The following is a 20,058-nucleotide window of genomic DNA, read 5'->3' on the forward strand; positions in this document are numbered from 1 at the left end:
TGCCTGGGAGTCAGTTTCTCGCCAGCAAAATGGAGCCTGCCTCCTGAGGAGTCCCCGGGAACCTAACTCATAAGCTGTTTGAGGATGGTAGTGGGCACAGAAAAAGGGACAAGTCTCGCCAGAAGAACCGAACACGGTTTGATCTGCACCCGCTGTTTTAATGCAGCCCCGAAAGCTCCCTGCGTGGGAGCCCGTGGGCACGAGACAGACACGGGCTGGCGGCGGGTCTCTGACAAGTCAGGAGAAGCGGCGACCACCGTACTTACGTTGATAACACCCTTCTCCTGCATCCGGCCCGGTGTGTCGTGCAAGTCAGCAAACTGCACGGCCACCTGGCGGTAAATGGGAAGGAGAAAGTCCTCCCGCTCCTTCAGCTTGCTCTCCAGCTCCTTCCGCTCAGCTGCGCTTAGCTCTGGGGTGCCTGCAAGGAGACACACCGTCAGGCGCAGGCGGACCAGGAGCCTCTGCTCAGAAGCAGCCACAGTCACGGGAAGCTCTGAGGCTCAGCTCTCCAACGTCTTCATCGCCTCTCTGCTGACAACTGGAGTCTGCCAGATGCCAGACCTGTCCCTGTCTTGCCACGGGGCTCCCGTGCCCTCCCTTCCCTGTGGGGCTGACAACTATGAAAGCAGCCCTGGGGGGGCCCACTCCCCGAGCAGGTGCCAGCCCGTGCCCCTCACCACCGCTCTGACTGACAGCGGGTCCCTCATCCCCACGAAGGGCACCGTGCCATGCCCTGCTGACCAGCACTAGAACGGCCGGGCTGCTCTGGGTGTGGGACACGCTGGGGGGACACGCCCTGTGCCTCCGCACACAGACCAGCAGCTCTTCTTCCCCACGTCCACACCAGTCACCTGTCCGCCTGGACAGGACCTGATGACTCCTCAGGTTGCAAGCTGCTTTACTTCACAGCTTTAATCTCAGGTCTGCATACTCTTAACCTGAAATTAGTAGAATCCGATCCAATCAGAGCCAGAGGCATGTGTCTCATGCCAGCTCGGTGGATTAGCCAGCCTCCTAGTCTCCTACCTGGCCTGCTACTGCCAGAGCCAACCCCTGACCACAGTGACAAAGATATTCTAGCTCTTGGGCTAAAAGCAGAGGAGGAGGGAAATAGAGAAAGGCAGTCCACAAACCCCATTTGGATCCCCAAGCTTATGAGCACATGGCACCCTTATGCAACAGATGAGTTTGGACTCCTTACAACAAGCAGCCTCCCACCCCCACTCAACAGTGTCCCAGGAGAGGCGCTGCTACGTTGTGCTTTTCTTCCTAATTACTCTCAGAATGGAACTTGCAATCAATACCGAGAATTTATCTGCCTGCCCAGTAAGGAGGAGTAAGTCTAACTGAAAGAGCAATAGGTGACAGCCCCTGGGGTTGGGGACAACTTGAAGTGCTTTGTCACCAAAGCTGACAAATAAATACATGACCACAGGTGATGGGATGCAATAGAGAAAGGCCTATTTCAAGCATGTCTGTCTGGAACGGGCCTTGCTTTTTATGCCACTATGAATCACATGCCATAAACAGCCTTGGGCTGCTGAGTGAGCCGTATTACACCCAAACACGTGTATAACTCTAGTACCTAGCTTCAGTCTTATGAGGTTTTTGGATGCCCAAGCCCACCTTTAAAAAAAAAACAAAAAAAAAACCCATCACTACTTTGAAACTGTGATGAAGGGTACAAAGGGCTATCTTTCCTTGGGCTCTCACACAGAGGCAACCACTGACCCATCACGTTGGGCCCCTGACCCCCCAGCAGCCTTCTTTCCAAACCAGGTAAACAGCAGTGGGCACCACACTGTGGGATGAGATGGAGGCCCGTTCATTCTAGGTGGACCTGCCTGGAGGGTTCCGGGGAGGAGAGCTGACCAGCTTCTTCTGAGATGAGATGGTCTCGAGTATAACACCCTTGACAGGGAAGCAAACATTTTTCCTTCAACAATAAAAGGAACCAAGACTCCTTGGAGAAATGGTTTGTTCCGCGGCTGGGGCAGGAGAAATATAAGATGAGCCTGGAGTGTATTGTCACAAAAAGCGGGGAAGCACTCAAAAACTGACTGGGACATGTTAAAAGGACACAGGAACCAGTGTGAAGGTGTTCTGACCAGCTAAATCTGGGACAATTTGAGCATCAGATAGAATATTTATGGAATTAAATAAGAACCCATGAGTCACCCTGACATAAATAATTAAATGGGGGAGAAGGGAAGGGAAAGCCCTCTCTCTCCCCAGACTAACAATTAATAGAGAAGGAATGATGGAATTAGAAAATCACCATTTTACAGCCATCACAGTCATTGATTCTGCCAAGAATTATCAACACATACTAAAACCAGTGGGTGAGCCTTTGAGGAGGAACAGGATATTTACATAGTTTCAAAGCAGCTCCTTACAAATTATTTACTAATTACAAAGGGGAAGATGGCAACTTTACAGTGGATTAACCCAGTGAACAAAACCTTAGAACAAGTAATCAGAGCTAACCAGCACCGAGAACAGGACAAGCTGACATCCCGTGCCTCCTAATACGACATCCTGAGAAGGACATGACATCACTTTTGCAGTATTCCTGCCAAAAATGCATAATCTGAACCTAACCATGGAAAATATAAGACAGATTCAAACTAAGGAATGCTACAAAAAGTGGCCTGGAGTCTTCAAAAACTGTCAAGATCATGAAAGACAAAGAAAGGCCAAAGAACTATTGAGATTAAAAGGGACAAAATACTGGACAACAAATTGCAACATGTGCTCTGAGATTAGATCTCAGATATGGACCAAAAAAAAAAGGCTATAAAGGACATTATTGGGACAACTGGTAAAATTTTAATATGAATTATGGATTAGACAGCAGTACTGTATCAATGTTATAGCTCTGATTTTTTTTTTTTTTTTGCGGCACGCAGGCCTCTCACTGTTGCGGCCTCTCCCGTTGTGGAGCACAGGCTCCAGACGCGCAGGCCCAGCTGCTCCGTGGCATATGGGATCCTCCCGGACCGGGGCACGAACCCGTATCCTCTGCATTGGCAGGCGGACTCTCAACCACTGCGCCACCAGGGAAGCCCCTAGCTTCTGATTTTAATAAATGTATTTTGCTTATGTAAAAGAAAGTCTGTGTTCTTAGAAACACACACTGAATATTTATGGATAGAGGATCGTGATGTCTACAGATTAGCTCACACGGTTCAAAGAAAACACGTATGTGTGCAGAGAGAGTGAGCGAGGGAGCTTGTGCATGTGAAAATTTTAAAGCAAGTCGAACAAGTTAACAGTAGGTGAATTGGAGAAAAGGGCATCAGAAGTTCCTTGTACCATTCTTGTAACTTTCCTGTAAAATTATATCAAATGGAAAGTTAAAAAAATAAGTACAACTAAAAAAAAAAATTTATCCTGGCTCCCCAGTGCATATAATCAGTAATCAAAGCTAATATTTACAGGGCTCTGGGCACTGTTCTAAGTGCTTTACATCTATTAACCCATTTAATTCTACAACAAACTTATGAGGTTGGTATTCCTATTATCCTCCTCTTACAGGTGAGGAAACTGAGGCATTGAGAATTTATGTAACTTACCAAGGTCACAAAGCTAGAAAGGGGCAGAGGCAGGACCCAGATGCAGCAGCTTGGCTCCCACAGCTTTTGAACACTGTGTTATGTGTGTTTCTGGCTTATGTGTACAAGCGCTTCGGTACTAGTATCCCTTTAACTTCAGAAAAGGCTAAATGAGGATGGCAGACTCCTGCCTGATAAAGCTGAGGTTCCACCTCAGTCCCACCCCATGACTAGACCGAGACGGCATCCTCCAATAATTCCCATTCTGTATGCACGTCTCTAGGGTAGCGCCTCCTGTTACAGGCATACCTAGAGAATACTTTATTGCTAAAAAATGCCAAAACAAGTATAAAAACATCAAAACATAACATCAAAGATCACTGATCACAGATCACCGTAAGAAATATAATAATAATGAAAAAGTTTGAAAGCACAGTAAAGCGAGTTATACCTGTACTGTATTTGTTATGGGGAAGTCAAGCAATGCTATCAAGCAGGACTGCACACTACAGAGAAATCGTTTGTGAAGGGAAGAGTCGATCGATGCAGCAAACCTCACTGGTGTCTTATTTTAAGAAATTGCCACCTCCGTCCCCCCCACCCTTCAGAGACCACCGCCCTGATCAGTCAGCAGCCACTAACGTCGAGGCAGGACCCTCCACCAGCAAAAAGATTACGATTCACGGAAGCCTCAGATAATGGTGAGCATTTTTTTAGCACTAAAGTATTTTAAATTAGAGTATGTACATTGTTTTTCAGATATAATGCTCTTGCACACTTGTAGTGTAAACATAACTTTTCTATGCACTGGGAAACCCAAAAAAGTCACGTGACTCGCTTTATTGCGATATTCACTTTATTGTGGTGGTCTGGAAGCGAACTCGCAGTTATCTCTGAGGCATTGAGAGATCATCAGGTAAAATCACAGCCCTGCTGGGGGGTGGGGGATGGCAGGACCGTGAATATGGCTGAATAGGGACTTCCAGACCCTCACAACGTTCTCCCTCAGGGTCAACAACATATATACATATATGCGCTCCGTATACAACACACACCATTTACTGAGCATTTCCTATGCGCCAGGCACTGCACTCCATGATTTTAGGATCACACAGCTCATAAGTCACCACGCGCAGTTCAGACCCAGGTCTGGTCAGCTGCTAACACTGCTGCCAAGTGGAATACCTCAGAGTTACTGAACGCTTTCCAAGTTGCTTCAGATACATCATCTCTAATCTTTATAATAACCCAACCTTACAGACAGGGTCTCTGTTTCACAAATGAGAAAACCAAGGCTCTGAAACGTAAAAGTAACTTGCCCAATGACACCCAGCTCTTAAGTAGAAAAGTCAGGATTTACACTTGGGTCTGGCTGTCTCTGAAGCCTGTGTTCTTCTACATTAAGTGGTACTGAAAGTGGCCAAGCAGGAGACCTGGCAGTGGCCACAGAAGGGCAATTAGCTGGAGAGTTTGGTTCACTGTGTTAGGAGGAGTGAAGAGCACGGCTCGGCACTGGGTGCAGAGCAGGGGGACTTCTGCGCTTAGGAACAGAGCACTGGGGGAATAAGACCATGGCTTTACCCAGTTGGAGGGACAGAGGAGGCTAATTCCTGGCCTAACAAAATTCTCATCCACCCAATCAAGCTATCCTAGAGCTCTGAAAGAATACCAAAATAAACACCTACAATACTCTGGCCCTCCTGAGTGAGACTAGGAAGATCCCAGAACATTCCCCCAAAGCCTGCGTTGTCTGATTCCTTCGGTGATGCCTCTGATTGCAGTTCAAGACCTACCTCAAAAAAGCATCAAAGCAAGGAAAAGACACAAGTAGAGAATGTATGTATTTTTAAATGCCCATGAGAAAGAGAAAGATTTGTGTGCTTTGTTTTAAGGGGGAAAAAAAGGTTTTCTACGTTTTATTTTCTAAAAATCAAAGGCTGCTCTTAAGCTAGTTTTACACCCTTCTGTAGCACAGCGAGGGCCCCTCTCCTTGTACAGCAAAGCAGCCAGCCCCAGTAATGATTTAGGGGAGATTAACACATATGTCAATGTCTATTTTCTGCTTAATTTAAAAGCAGCGTCTATAAAGATTTTTGACTTCTGAACCCTGCTCTCCTGAAAGAAAGAAGGTAAGAATGAGGAGGGGGATAAAGAGTGATTATCCCATCATTGATCATTTGTCAGGAGCATTTCTTATTCACTGGACTACTGTAAAAAGCTAAGCTCTCGATCAATCCTATAAGCTCCCTGTACAATTAAATATCTTGGAATGGTTTTCTTTCTTTTCTAGCCAGATTGCAGGGCCTCAGGGTTTTTAGGAAAGCAAGCCAGTGTGTGTGCATGTGTGAGTGTGTTTAAGAATATGCTACAGAGAGGAAAGTCATTCTTTCTAGAACCCTACTTTAGGAAAAGGCTGAAACGGGAAAAGGGAAAAGAGGGGTCGGTCACTCCCATGCCTTCCTTCCCAAAACAAAGAGTCCCCATGAAATCCTAAAAATCCAACCTTACAATTAAGAATGTTTAAAGACTTAAACGCAAGAAGAGGTATTACTAGTGATCAAATGAAAGCTAACATTATTGAGATGTTACCATACACTCGTACTGTTTAAGTACTTTTCATCTCATTTCATCTTCACGACAACCCTAAAAGATTGCTGTGATCTTATCGTTGGGGAAACTGAGGCACACAAAAAAAGTGAAGTAACTTGTCCAAGGCCACAAAGCCAGGAGATGATGGAGCTGGGATTTGGGCTTAGGCAGTCTGGCTTCAGAGTCCATGCTTTTTAAATGAAACAAGTTAAACTGACCTGCACGTGTCCACAGGACAGCAGCCTGTCAGGTGTTCCAGGGGCCAGGACATAATGAAAAGCCACATCTCTCCTCCATGGGGTCAAAGCTGAAGAGAAGCTTCTGAGGAGACCGCTGATTTCTGCGGCAGGAGGTGCTTTTACCCAGCCTTGACCCTGGGGGAGGGCGGGAGGTGGCCAGCCTTACCGTATGGATGAGCAGACCATGGAGTATGATTTGGGGGGAGGGTGAGACCTTCAAAGCTTAGAATAAAAATCAGAGTGGTAGGCTAAAAATTCTCTGCTCAGCCAAAGGCACTAGGTGACCTTGCAGAAATCTCTTTCCTTTTCTGAGCTGTTTCTCATTTATGTAACAACCATCCTAATCTGGCAAACAGGAAAAAGGATGTGATATTAAAGTGTGTGTTCTTTTAATTCTTAACTTTTTTTTTTAGTTCTATCAAGAAGCCTATGTAAATTTAAACCCAATTTTAACTTTCATGTGCCCTTCCTCCTCCTCCTCTGAAGAAGAAGAAGGCAATTTGCTGTGATTGGTTAAATACTTATGACGCTAAAGAAAAGAACTAGATCACCCTCCCCACTAAGCTCCTGAATATCTCAGATATGAGAACACATACCCATTCCTCAACCTTAAGATTGAAAAATCAGCATAAAAAAGACTGGAATCTTATTAAGATTCAGAAGTACAAACGTAAGTAGCTGTTTAAAAGATCTATGTAAACACATTTTCTATGTTGAAAGAAATTTCTCTAAAATACAGTAAGATAGGGTGGAAAAAAAAAAAACCTGCAAAACTATTTCCGTATCCATAACAGGTGTGCCTGCCTTTACACAAAAGCATTCTTGAAAAACTGTGGAAATCAGATCCTGTTTTAAATGCCCTAAGGGAGCTATTTAGAAGGAACCCTGCAGTGAATCCTTTGGTAAAGCAAATAATCCTTTTGTAATGGGAATAATTTCTCCCAGTGTATCTAGTTTTTTTTAAAATCCCACTTTTATATATCTTGCTTTTCTTCAAAGGGGGCCATAACTATCTAAATACAACTGTATATGCATATTGATTTTAACAGCAATCCTCTCAAGGGATGTTTAACCCTGAGGTTCCTTGCGATGGCGTTAGTGCTCTACTGTTCATATTTTTAAAAATCATTATAGTAAAGCCAGAGATTTCCAAATGCGGATTAAAAAAATATATTAAATACATTACTCCCCCTGCAGCCTTGTCCCCTGTGCCCCCATGCAAACACCCCACACAAAAGAGTCAGGAAACAGCACAGAATTCTCTGAATTCTAGTGGCAATTAAGCCTGGCAGTCTGTACTATTTTCTTTCTCTAAGTTGCTCTTCCTCAGTCTGGCAGGCGGGAGGACAAGGATCTGGGTCATCTGGGACCAAGTGGGGAAGAGGGTCCCTCTGACAAGTTCTCATGACAGCCTCAGGCAGGCAGAAGCTTAGGTTTTACAGTCTAACAGAATGCCTGCCAGGTCCCTCCAGCCTGAGGGAATTGTGACTCACTCCTTCCTGGGAAGAGGCAAGCCCAGATGCTTCTATAAATACAATCAGATCACACCAAAAGGACGACCCCTTCTCCTTCCCAGAAAATGTTGTCACTACTGCACTAAATTGCATCAAGCCGAAGAGCTTCTGAATCGGTGTGACAGGTGGGTTTTAAGCTGCTGCTAACTTAAAGGAGGATCCCATCATCTCTACCTTCATGATAGAAAGTCTTACGTTGTTTCTCAGCAGCCTACCTACTAAGGAGCCCAGTGTTTGGGGGCCTCGGTGCCAGGGAGGACACTCTGTGTACAACAGGGAGAGGGCCAGAGGCCACTCCCCAGGCTGAGTATTAGGACTTCTTTCTTTCCCATGATCAACTTTCCAGGTAAGGACACTGCTTTGTGCCTCAAATAAGCAACCTGAGCTCTTTTCAGCTTACAGCATCTTGAAGAGGGCACAAGAGATAGAAAAGCACACACAGCGCAGAAACTTCGATCACCTCTGCCAGAAAAGCAACTTAACCCTTGAGTCCCCTTAACTCAAGGAAGTATCCATTTCCTGTCATCCCGCTGGCTAAAGAGAAGGCTTGGGAGTGAGGCATTCCTGAGGATTTTCAGACACATGTATCCTCACTGCAGCCACAATACTCCACCTACCTACGCCCAGGGTGCCTCAGGCCGGGAGGCGTGTGGGGTGTGGGCTAGGGCCTTACGGCCAAGCAGGGGCCAGCAGTGGTGCTCGCTGCTGCCTGTGTCAGACCACCACTCCCAGAACGCGCTCCGTCCACGTGGGCACGGCCAGTGCGCTGCATGGCAGGCTGCCCGGCTGTCTGGGAACAGGGCCATGACCAAGACGTGTGTCTGGAGCAGAATAAAGTTCCACCAAGCGGCTCCTTGGCCCAGGTGCTCTTTGTACTGAGGAGAGGGACGGCGGGGAGCTTACAGTGGCTTCACGCTTGGGCCAGAGGGTTCTCTCTCTACCTAAATTGATTTGTCACTTCCCTCGGAACACAAGAGGAGGATGAGGATCCAGAAGAGGATCTCACGTCACAGCATCAAGAGGCCAGGCTGGGAAGGCTGTCCTGCTCTAAGGCCGCTCTCCCTGTCCTGGAGGTAAAAGGATATCATAGAGACACAGGGAAGCCTTGGAGGGCTGCGCTCTGTTTCCAAAGAAGGAATTTAATTTCCTTAAGGTGACCAGAATGGTAGGACATTTTCCTCTCTGCACTGACTCTCCCAAGCCCGGGTTCTGAGAACCCAGGGTCAGAACTGGTCCAGCAATGCAAGACTCTGGTATTTGGTCTGACATCACATTTCTTGCTGGGGTAATTCTTCCCTTTACCTTTATGAGGGACCAATCTATGTACTATTTTCATACTCTCTGTTATAATCACAGAACTGTAAACTAGTAATTCACCACCTCTACCCAAACTAACTATATAAAATGACAAAAGGCCATTTTTAAAAACTAAGAATCCTGAAAGAGATGACGTTAGCTGTTCAGAAGTTAAACATTATTCATTATTCTTAGAGAGTATTTTGAGCACAATCACCATGCACTGGTTTGTCTAAGTGACCTGGTGGCACGCTCCCCCGTGCAGAGGCCCATTTGGGAAGAGACTGGGAACACAGGATAACATCTACTCCTCAGACGTCCTCCTATGTCAGATTCCTCTCCGTGGAGTTGGCTTCAGATCACAAAGGGAAAGCACTCTTGTTTAAAGAACTTGTTTAGGGACTTCCCTGGTGGTGCAGTGGTTCAGAATCCGCCTGCCAATGCAGGGGACACGGGTTCAAGCCCTGGCCCGGGAAGATCCCACAGGCCGCGGAGCAACTGAGCCCGTGTGCCACAACTACTGAGCCTGAGTTCTAGAGCCTGCAAGCCACAACTACGGAGCCCACGTGCCACAACTACTGAAGCCCACGCGCCTAGAGCCCGTGCTCCGCAACAAGAGAAGCCACCGCAACGAGAAGCCCACACACCACAAGGAACAGTAGCCCTCACTCGCTGCAACTAGAGAAAGCCCGCGCGCAGCAACGAAGACCCAACGCAGCCAAAAATAAATAAATAAATTTATAAATAAATAAATAAATTTATAAAAAAAGAGCTCCTGTTTACTTTTGATCAGGCTTAGTATTCAGCTGAGGTAAATATCTGAGGAAATCCTGAGAAAAGGAGCACACAGGGAACCAGAATTCCCTTCTGGGCACTAGCGTACATTTACTTTGTGCCTTGGATGACTTACTTAACTCTTCCTTCTGCCTCGATCTCCCAGTCTGGAAACTGAGGTCATTTTTACCCACTTTGTGAAAAAGCATTTTGGCAGTCTGCTTCTAGGCACTGAGAAAGGAGCCAAAAGCCAATGTGAACCCAAAAGGAGCCGGGTTCACAAATGTTTCTTCTGTTACATCCCCACTGATCTCTTCTGTCACGAACACACCTGGACGTCTATGGTCTCCCTGACTGACAGAGAATACCTGAGACAAGACTGCTTCTTCTGCTTCTTTCGTATTTCCTTCCCTATACCACTCGCTCCCAAAGGGGGCCTAAGCCACAGAAAATGCTCGATTACAAACGCGGCATCTGCTTCTTCCGATGATTAGGAGGGAAAGGAAACGATGCCAATCACCATGTTTGCAAACTGCTTCGCAGATTCAAAGACAGCGCACGTTCATCTAACCCCCGCGCTGGCTAGGCGGGAGCACTACCCCCACTCTCTAGATGAAGAAGCTGATGCCTGGAGAAGTTACACGACTTACCTGCAAGCAACATACCCAAGACCTGTACGTAGTTATTTTTACTCCAGCTCCACTGCTCATGCCCCAAGCTGCCCCGGGCCAGTGCCTGCTTCACACTTCGCCGACTAAGGATTTTTCCTCTAGTGCCATTTTGGTCCAGGTTAAATAAATATGGTTTTCTTCAATGTGGATAGGAAATTGATAATAAGATGATTTGTAACAAATGATTAAATGGCCATCCCTTGGGAATCTCCTCCCTTTCCCCTTTCCGTGTTTCAAAAGTTAAAAGATGCTGGGTGAATGCGGGAGCGATATCACTTTCCTTCAAGAGAAAGAAGCTTCAGCCCCACACCCCTCACCATCCAGTCATTCTACAAACAGATGTTAGCGAGGATCCCTCTTCCTACCAGCCAGTTACTCTGAAGGGATGATGACAGCCACTGGGGGGTTAAAAAGAGGCAGTGAACCCCCAGGTAATGAGCAGGAATTCAGCAGGCAGTGTAAGATAAATGGAGCTCTCTCTCTGCTGGAGTCAGCATGAACTGCGGCCCTGCGGCTTGTTTGTGGCAAATGGAGTGCGCGAAATATCAAAGGGCAGTGATCCAGAAGGAGACCGACTTTGACAAATTTTAAATTGGCCAGAAAGAAAATCAGGAAAAAAGAAAAAAAGAAAGAAAAAGAGGAAAAAAAGAAAATTATGCAATTCGCTGTGTTCTGAAATTGTGGCGTTGCTGCCTTCGTGCAGAATTAGTGGTAAAAACGGCGATGGCGGCGATCGCTGGATGCTGGGAGCAATTATGAGGCATCTAAGTGAGATGCTTATCAGTGGCTGAAGCTTTTAGAGCTCTCTCTGTGTACAGTTGTGGGTAACTTGCTCTTGAGCTGCAGTTACTTTAATTAAAGTGTATGGGGTTGGTCAGAAGTAATTATCCTGTTTGGAGAAGAAAGAGGAAGAAAAACCACCTCAACAATTCTGGGTGGCAATAGATTTTAGAAACAACTTTGCCAATTTCTTGTTGTATGTGTGCATTTCCTATAAAAGGATCAGGCTGCGGTGGGTTAGAGTTATTGGTGGTTGTTTCCTAACGGCAAACAATGGGACACAAACAGGGTTTATGGTAACCCGAGTCACTGTGTATGGCAAGCAACATCGCGCACGGCTCAGGCCTCTGATGCCAGGACGTGCGGTCTCTAGGGTGAGGGCAGGCAAACTCTCAGAAGTTTCTGTGTCTCTGGATGGTGAGGATGTAAAGAGTTCACAAATGGTACTTTATTAATTAACTTACTATTTGAAACATAAATGAGCTAGCATCTCTTTTTTATGTCTTCCATTCACTGAGTTTCACTACCTTTTAAAGACAATCTCCCTGTTGTCTTTAAAAAACAAAAACAAACCAAACCAACAAACAAAAGACCCTAAGCCATTATCTTTACTAACAGAGCAAAGGGCTCGATGGGAGACCTGGGCAGAAAATCAGTGTTTTAAGAGACTCTGAAACTCATTCAGACTCTGGACTTGACACAGGGCCCCCACAGTTTAGTCCAATGTTCAAATTGCAAGCGCCTTCCAAAAGCTCCAGAAACAAATGAGCGACAGTAACGGCTGGAAGCATGGAGTGCAAATGCTCCCAGGGATTCTGCTGCTCGGCCTCTATTTTAAGTGCACAGTGTACAATTTTTACTTCCATTTCTCCAGCTCAGGATGGCCCCAGGATGCCGCCTGGGTAGGCCTCTGGCTTTTCCATCCTGTGACACTGGCTCTTCAGAAACAAGGCAGGCTCGTCCAGAGAGACAAGCAGAAACAGGATACTTAAGCCTAGCATGTTCTCTGCCTGATCAGCCTGCCCCCAACAGCAACTTCCAGCTAATCATTCTTTACAAGGACATCCACAAGCCTAGAAAGATGGGTTGTTTGAACTATAAGGAAATATCAGAAGAAAAAAATCGGGTGACTTTTGCTTTTTTAAGAGCCCACTTTCCCTCCTATTACACACCCTATTTCATTCTACCAGGGTTCTTACCATAGAGAGGACAGTAAATAAAGATGATCATGAATTTGATCAAATGCTTCAGTGCCTCCTCCCCTGGCCTATGAATGCACTCATTACAAATCAGCTGAACGGCTCATTGATTTGCCAGGAGGACAAGCAGACATACCCAATCGCTCAGCCAAGTGGATGTAGACGGGGTCCACCCGACGCATGGTTTTCACCAGATCCTTTCTGCGGAATTTGATTTCTACTGTCCCTTCTGGCTCCAGAACTGATCCCCTGGATCACAGAGAAAGGAAAGGAAACAAAACAAAACAGAAATAGAGGCACTTTAAAGGAAGGAGACAACAGAATGAGGCCAGTTACAATCTGTGGACCAGGAAATAGCTTCATTATGGTTTTACCCACCCACAGTTCACAGAGGGAACCCCAGGGAGAGAAGCAGGCACCAGAGAAGAGTCTAAGTGGGGTATGAGAAAGGCCTGGCAAAAAGCAATTAAAATAATTCTTATTATGACATCAGTCTACTTCCATCTCAAAGGGAGAAGAATACAGATTCCACCACCTACAGCTGATAAGGGTAACAGGAATCACATTTTTCAGAAAAAAAAAAAAAAAAAGTTGATGTAGCCGCAGTGGCAGAGGAGCAGTCTCCATCACTCAGGCCATGCAATGAGGGAGTGGCGGGGTGCTGACTGGTCCTACACACAGACGGCACCCTGCTGCTATGGAAATGGCATAGGTTTCAGGGTCACTTCTAGTGCATGCTAATGATGTTCTATTACCAGGAACTTTACCCTACACACCTTTTTTTTTTTAAAGACTTTCTACATAAAAAAAGAAAATTACAGCTAATGCTTAACTCTGTGCATGGCACTGTTCTAAGGTCAATGTAAAAATCTTTATGACAATCCCAGGCCCAGTCTATATCCACTATGAAGTAAGGTACTATGATCCCCATTTCACAGAGGAGGAAACTAAGGTACGGGATGTTAGGAGACTTGTCCAAGGCTAACAAGTGACAGAGCTGGATTTAAAACCATACAGTCTTGTTCTAAAGTCTGCAGAGGACTTGTCTCCCATCTGATATCAGATCAGGGGTTAAGTTAGCACTTAAAAGTAAGCCCCTAAGTATAGAACGCTAGCCTAGTGATTTGACAATAAAACCACTGGACTCTCTCAAGCAGTTTTTGAAATAAGAGGCTGAAATTTTTGGGAAAAGAGAGACATAGGTGCTCTAATAAAATGATTGGATGTAGGAACTGGCATGGAAAATGTCAAGGAGATATGATGTGAGATTTACAAAAGGGTTGAAAGCAGATTATGAAAGGAAGCTGGATTTAAGTGTTGCAGGTGCCAACGTCTAACAGAAGCTTGGGATTTTCTCTTGCAGTTCTCTTTGTGCTGCAAACACTGTGTTCTCCAGGCCTCCCCGAATGCCAGAGTGAGGCACTGCGCTGTGTGGGAGAAGCTCTGGTTGGAACCACAGAATGCAGGTGCCATGGTGCACCTCGATGGCCACCCAGGTCGTTCCACAGACAAGGAGAAGCAACCCAGGGAGAGCGAGGACCCCTCCAAGTTCCTCACTAGTCAGCGGCAGGGCCTGGGGAAGCCCCCAGAACTCCAGACTAACAAGTCAGTCCTTCCTCTCCACCTCGCTTTAAGCTCCCTCTGCCACATACCTAAGAAAGAGATGATGAATAGGTATATCTGAACAACATACAGGAGAGGGTCTCTCAGAGTTTGGGGGTGCCTGGATAGAGGACTTCATGGTAAAAGAATCTGGGGTGGGGATCACACCGGGAAAGCCTGACTCCAGCCTGGTTCCCTTCTCATGCTGGCGCATGCTTTCTAGAAAGCCTATTTTTCTGAACTTGGAGCCCTCTGCGGATACACAGATTCAAATAAAGGTCCCTTGGTTATGATGCTCTCCAGGAGGAAACCAACAGCTAGAGGATCCCCCAGAGGCAGTGAGTGGAAACGAGGAAGGAGCACTACCTGCTTTCTCGGTCAGCATACATCTCCATGTGCCGCGGGTTGATGGTGGGGTCAATCACGACCCAGGAGCCACCCCGGAGCTCGGCCTGTGGAGGAATGTAAACCATCACAGGCTGCGAGCACTCCCGTAAGCCATCCACGATGTAAGCGCCAAACTTCAGCACTTGGTCGTACATATCTGTGGAGAATGAGACAAATTAGAAACCATGAAGCAGTGCTTCCGAACATTGCTCACATCGTGACACACAGAGGAATAAGGCTGCTTGCTCATGGCCAGAGGTGACAGGTCTGGGGGTGCAGCTGCCCCAGGTCCCGTTTGGCCCCCCTGAAGACTAAAGCAATTGGTGTCTCCATCTGTATTCTATTTAAGACTCCACGGGATCTTCAAAAGTATGACAGAAGTGCACTGCCTTTCACCAGATTCAGGGTGCAGGCCCTATGGACTGCATATCCATTTTACATCTTCCCTGAATTTCTGTACTCAGGTTTCACCACATTAATTCACACTCGCTCTACAAATGTTGAGTATTTTTCATGTCAATATGTGATCTCTCTCACTACATTAAGTTTTCTGAAGGAACTATTCAAGCTCTTTTCAGTTCTTCTCATGATACTTAGCATATGATAAGCCCTTAAAATGCACAGCTAATGGAAATGCATCCTTCAAAAATTTTATCTTCAAAAAACTGCATCTTTCATCTTTGCATCCCCAGGGTCCTGTCCAGTGCCTAGAACATAGTTAGTGTTCAGTAAGTGTCTGCTGAATAAATGAGTGAGCACACGCATGCTTTGTAAAGAACACAGCGAGAAAAAAAAAATTAATTCTTTATCAGTTGCATTTTATCAGGGTACCAACGAGAAAAAAAGTTAAGTGCATATGTATTTATTGGAACTATCACACAGCCACATAAAAAGAGGAGACACCTCTTTCTTCTGATAAAGAGTACGCTTTGTAATCCCCCCAAGGTCAGGTGCAGCCTGAAGAAAAGGGACCTTTGGTGCATAAATAGAGTCAGTCCTTGGAAAGCAGGATCAGTTATTTATTTCCCAGTAATTTATGACTTCTTCCCATTTCCTAGCTCACTGAAGTCTAAACACTGCTGAAGTTTTAGGTTATGATTCCAGATGTTTAATGAGTATTGCAGTGGAACCACAGTGGATCCTTTTGAAACATCAAATAACAGGTTCAACTGAGTTCAAACTTTCCTAACAAAGAGAGGATCTCAATTTGGAATAAATCAATCTGGAAACCCAAAGCAAAGAGGCATTTTTCAGGAACTTAAGAGCAAACCAAAGAGAAATTGCTTTCACTGTAGTTACTGGCAAATTAAACCTCTACCTTCTCCAAAGTAAAAATGGCTCTGTATAGAAACCATGGGTGAGCACAGTTCTCTGCAAGGCCTATATGCCTTTCTCCATTGCTCCAACCTGGCTGGCTGGTCTGTGAAGGAATTCTAAAAACTCAGAAGTTGCCCCAGGAAAAACTCCCTACTCTATGCAGAATGTGAATGGTCACACACTCTGTATATATGATCAGAACAAAGACATTTATTCCTTTGGGAGGAAAGCAAAGACCAAAAAAATTTACTGCTAATTACACAACTGCTGTATGAAGAGCAGGGAATAAAGGACTTTAAGCGCTTTACGCTAATTCCGTGGTTATGAAAATAATTGCTCAGTTCAAATTATTTTAACTAAATTAATTCTTTAGTGGATATTTCAACCAGTGCGACATAATAAAATAATTGTGTAATTAGCAGTACATTTTTCAGTGCTGCCAAGAGTACAGTCTCAGAATGAGTAACAGGAAGGAGTGGCTCTCAACCGTATCATGTGCGGAGAAGAAATGGGAGGTGGAGATAAAAGGAGAAAGTGAAACAACAGCAAATGGCACCCAAAAAGTCATTCTATGTGAAAAAAAAGTAAGTTAAGAGGTAAATGACAGAGTTTCCAGCCTCTTCACTCACTTCTGTTTGTTAAAGACATGTCTACATCAAAATCCAGCTCTGTACTATGATGAACAGACCCAGCTCCCCAAAACGGAGAGGACTTTATTAAAAATGTACTTCCATGTATTTAATTAAAACAAAACAAAACTTAATTTCATAGTATAAGCAAATTGTTTGGGATAAAGTTGAGTATGTGTGCATTTTATTTTTGTGAAATGGACTTTGGTCCCTTTTCATCTTCATGGCTAGCTTACTGTATACGAGGGAGCATGATTACATACACATACACACACACACACACACACACACACACACACACACACACACACGTAAATCATTTAATCACCAGAAAACTCTTCTTTTTCTCATACCCAAGTGACAGGTGAGTAAACTGAGGCTTAAGTGAGTAAGTGGCAGAGTTGAGACTTTGAACCCAGATCTCTTTGTCTCTTAAGTCCACATTCTGCTACTTCATTCTTAACCCATCCCTCTTAAGGCGAGGAAAGCGCAGAAGGCTGAAGTAATCTGCCTTCCAGCATCTGACACAAGGGCTCAGTAAAACAGAAGCCAGAAAAGAGACTTGAATAAATGAGTATTTCTGAATTTTGCCTGGATTTTTGGTATGTTCAGAGATATCAGAACTTATACTAGCAGCTCTGTGAAGGGCATGGATCCGACTGCCAAACAATTATCTTCAGGCCCCAAGACTGTGAGTAGAAAAGGGGCATCAAGCTTCATTGAAGCTGACAAGCTTGGGACTTGAAAAAAACGCCTCCATCTAACCTGGAACATCAACACCCCACTATCCGCATCATCAAAACACTCCAAAGGCAACAAAGGCTATTAAAATATAAACAAACACACAAATTCTACAATCCACATGCTTGTACTGATTCACAGCTGCCCCAGCCCACACATTCCTGAAAGGCAGGTTGAAGCGCTTGGCAACAATCTGACACACATTTGTTTGAAATCCCTTCATATTTAAGAGACAGAGCAAAAGCATAGCCAAGAGCAGCAGGGGAAGGGGGATCCCCAAGGGTTTAGGCTAGACATCAGTCTAGGGAACTGTAAAGCTATGCATATGCTGACTGTCAATTCTCTCAGGCCCTGAGAAATGCGATGGGAATGGAAAATACTGAAAGGTTCTTCCTCGGAAAGAGGGGGAGCCTGCAGCTTTCTAAGCATTCTGAGCAAAGCACATCTGCATGAACGGTGAGCACATAGCCTTTCCAGCCTGTTCTTAGCACCCAGGCGCCAGACCTGCCTGGAGCCTTCATTGTTACACAACAGGGATACACCACAGCAGCCGCCTGTACCAAACAAGGGAGCAGGGCGGTAGGGTGTTTCCACAGTGCTCTGCTCTCTCAAAACTGGAACAGATCTTATTGGCTTGAGGCGAGATTATCTGTTAGAAGCTGAAGGTAGACATCAGGCATACACAAGCTGCATACACATAATGTCTCTCATGAGTTCATTATGGCCGGCTGACACTGTATTTCAACATCCAAGTAATCAGAGACTTTATAATAGACTTCCATTCCAGTTAAAGTTTTCAATAAATGTTTTTTATTGTTATTTATAACCTGTCCCAGGAAAAAATAATAAGTATAACATGAAAAGCCAACTGAGAGTGACCCTGTAGCACCAGCAGTGAGGCAGCTTAATATCACTGGGATTTGCATCCTATCAAGCTATTCATGCTGTGGCTGGGACCCTGGTGCTAATTTCTAGTAAATTTCATGCTTGATGTCTCCCTGTTGTGGGTCACTGCCGGTTTGTCTAAATAAACTGCTTCCAAATGGCTCTTCCATCTAAATATTCAGCCAGTTTTTATAATTTAATTTTGCATTATGCTGAATAGCCTTCCGGCCAGATAGAGCTCATTGGAAAAAAAGCACCAATGCCATCTTGACATGCTTTTATTTATTTATTTATATTTTTACTGCTTGAATTAGACCTCCTAGGCCGACTAGTAAAGAGGTTATTTTTCCCCCCTCCACTAATGTCAATTTTCAGCATAGCAAGAGCTGTCTCTAATCTTTTCCTACTCATTACACACAGTTTTGGAGTCATTTTACCCACAGTGCAGTCGGCTCCTGGCTGTGTGTTTGTGTGCACTCAGGGATGGCATAATTGTTTATTTTCCCTCCCTGCATAATCCCCAGCCAGTATTGAAACCAAAACTGCAAACATCTCCCCAAGGGATATGGAATGACTCTCAGCTTTGGTCCCTTTACATGAGATAATACATAGAAAACATCCTGGCCTGCATGTAACTATGAAAGGGGGGTGTTCCTCCCCTCCTACTTTCACACTGATCTCCATCTTCCCCAAAGCTTATCTGTCTTAAGTGACGTGTAAACGGATGCAGCAGCAGCACCAAAATTCAGAAAACAGAGCTGGTCCTGCTCCACATCAGGCCAATAACTCGTTTTTGATTAGGGACGGGGGTGGGGGTGGGGAGTTACTATTTAATGGGTATAGACTTTATGTCGAGGATGATGAAAAAGTTTTGGGTACAGACAGTAGTGATGGTTACACAACATTGTGAATGTATTTAATGCCGATGAACTGTACACTTACAAATGGTTAATAGGATAACTATTATGTATATTTTACAATTAAAAACCCATAACTCATTTCTGAGTTCTTGCAGTTTCCTGTCACAATAACCCCAAAGCAGAGGGGCGGTAGGTGGATAATTACTTTCTCAGGAACCTAGATATTCTATTCTTGGGATATTCTAGTAGATCTGGTTCTGGCCCTAGGCTCTAAATTGTGCTACAGGAAGTAAGACAGGTCTGTGTTCTCATTTTTTAGCTAAATGATCTTGGGAAATTTACTTAACCTAAGTCTCAATTTATGCAAATTGTGGATAATAATATAACTTACCCCTTAAAGGTGCCTGTTGTGATGATTATGTAAGATAATGCATGTAAAATGGTTAGTGCAGTTTCTGGTGAAAAGAGCCCAATGAATCTTAATTGTTGATGCTCTTATGGTTATAGGGCGGGCAGCCAATCTGGGCCTGAGCCAAAATACGTCGCAGAATTAAAGCTTCCCCTACAAGCGGCACATCGCAAACTTTTGAGCTCTAAATTCGTTAGGACAAAATAGCCAGGCTGACGTCTCCTAAGTAACGTCAGCATGAGTGAATTCTCAATGGCTCCCCAGAAGAGAGGTAACTAAGGAGTAATAGCATTGCATTCTCTCCCAAGTCAATGTAAATCTTACAGCCAGGGATTCTGGGATCAAGTGAAATCTGATGCTAAATGCATCTCATATACATAAATGAAAGGGATTTCAGCCACCCCCTCCCCCGCCCCCATATAGTATCATCCTCCTTTGAACACTGTGGTTATTTTTTTTTTTTTACATCCTTATTGGAGTATAATTGCTTTACAATGGTGTGTTAGTTTCTGCTTTATAACAAAGTGAATCAGTTATACATATACATATGTTCCCATATCTCTTCCCTCTTGCGTCTCCCTCCCTCCCATCCTCCCTATCCCACCCCTC

The 20,058-nt window shown here is 44.9% G+C and overlaps 1 protein-coding gene across 11 annotated transcripts in view; it reads right to left on the reverse strand.

Annotated features, from left to right (window-relative positions):
- ACACA (acetyl-CoA carboxylase alpha) overlaps window positions 1-20,058 on the reverse strand; it is a 238,061-nt gene that overhangs the window by 12,880 nt on the left and 205,123 nt on the right. For all 11 annotated transcript variants that reach the window (XM_029213013.1, XM_029213014.1, XM_029213019.1 and 8 more), the window contains 3 exons: window positions 14,588-14,765; window positions 12,756-12,868; window positions 267-421 (listed from right to left, as the gene is read on the reverse strand). In XM_029213013.1, the coding sequence (XP_029068846.1) occupies window positions 267-421; window positions 12,756-12,868; window positions 14,588-14,765 (446 nt within the window). The remainder of the gene's footprint in view (window positions 1-266; window positions 422-12,755; window positions 12,869-14,587; window positions 14,766-20,058) is intronic.

Source organism: Monodon monoceros, unplaced genomic scaffold (assembly GCF_005190385.1).
Source record: "Monodon monoceros isolate NGI ecotype Baffin Bay Population unplaced genomic scaffold, NGI_Narwhal_1 Super_Scaffold_9, whole genome shotgun sequence".
Classification (NCBI taxonomy): domain Eukaryota; kingdom Metazoa; phylum Chordata; class Mammalia; order Artiodactyla; family Monodontidae; genus Monodon; species Monodon monoceros.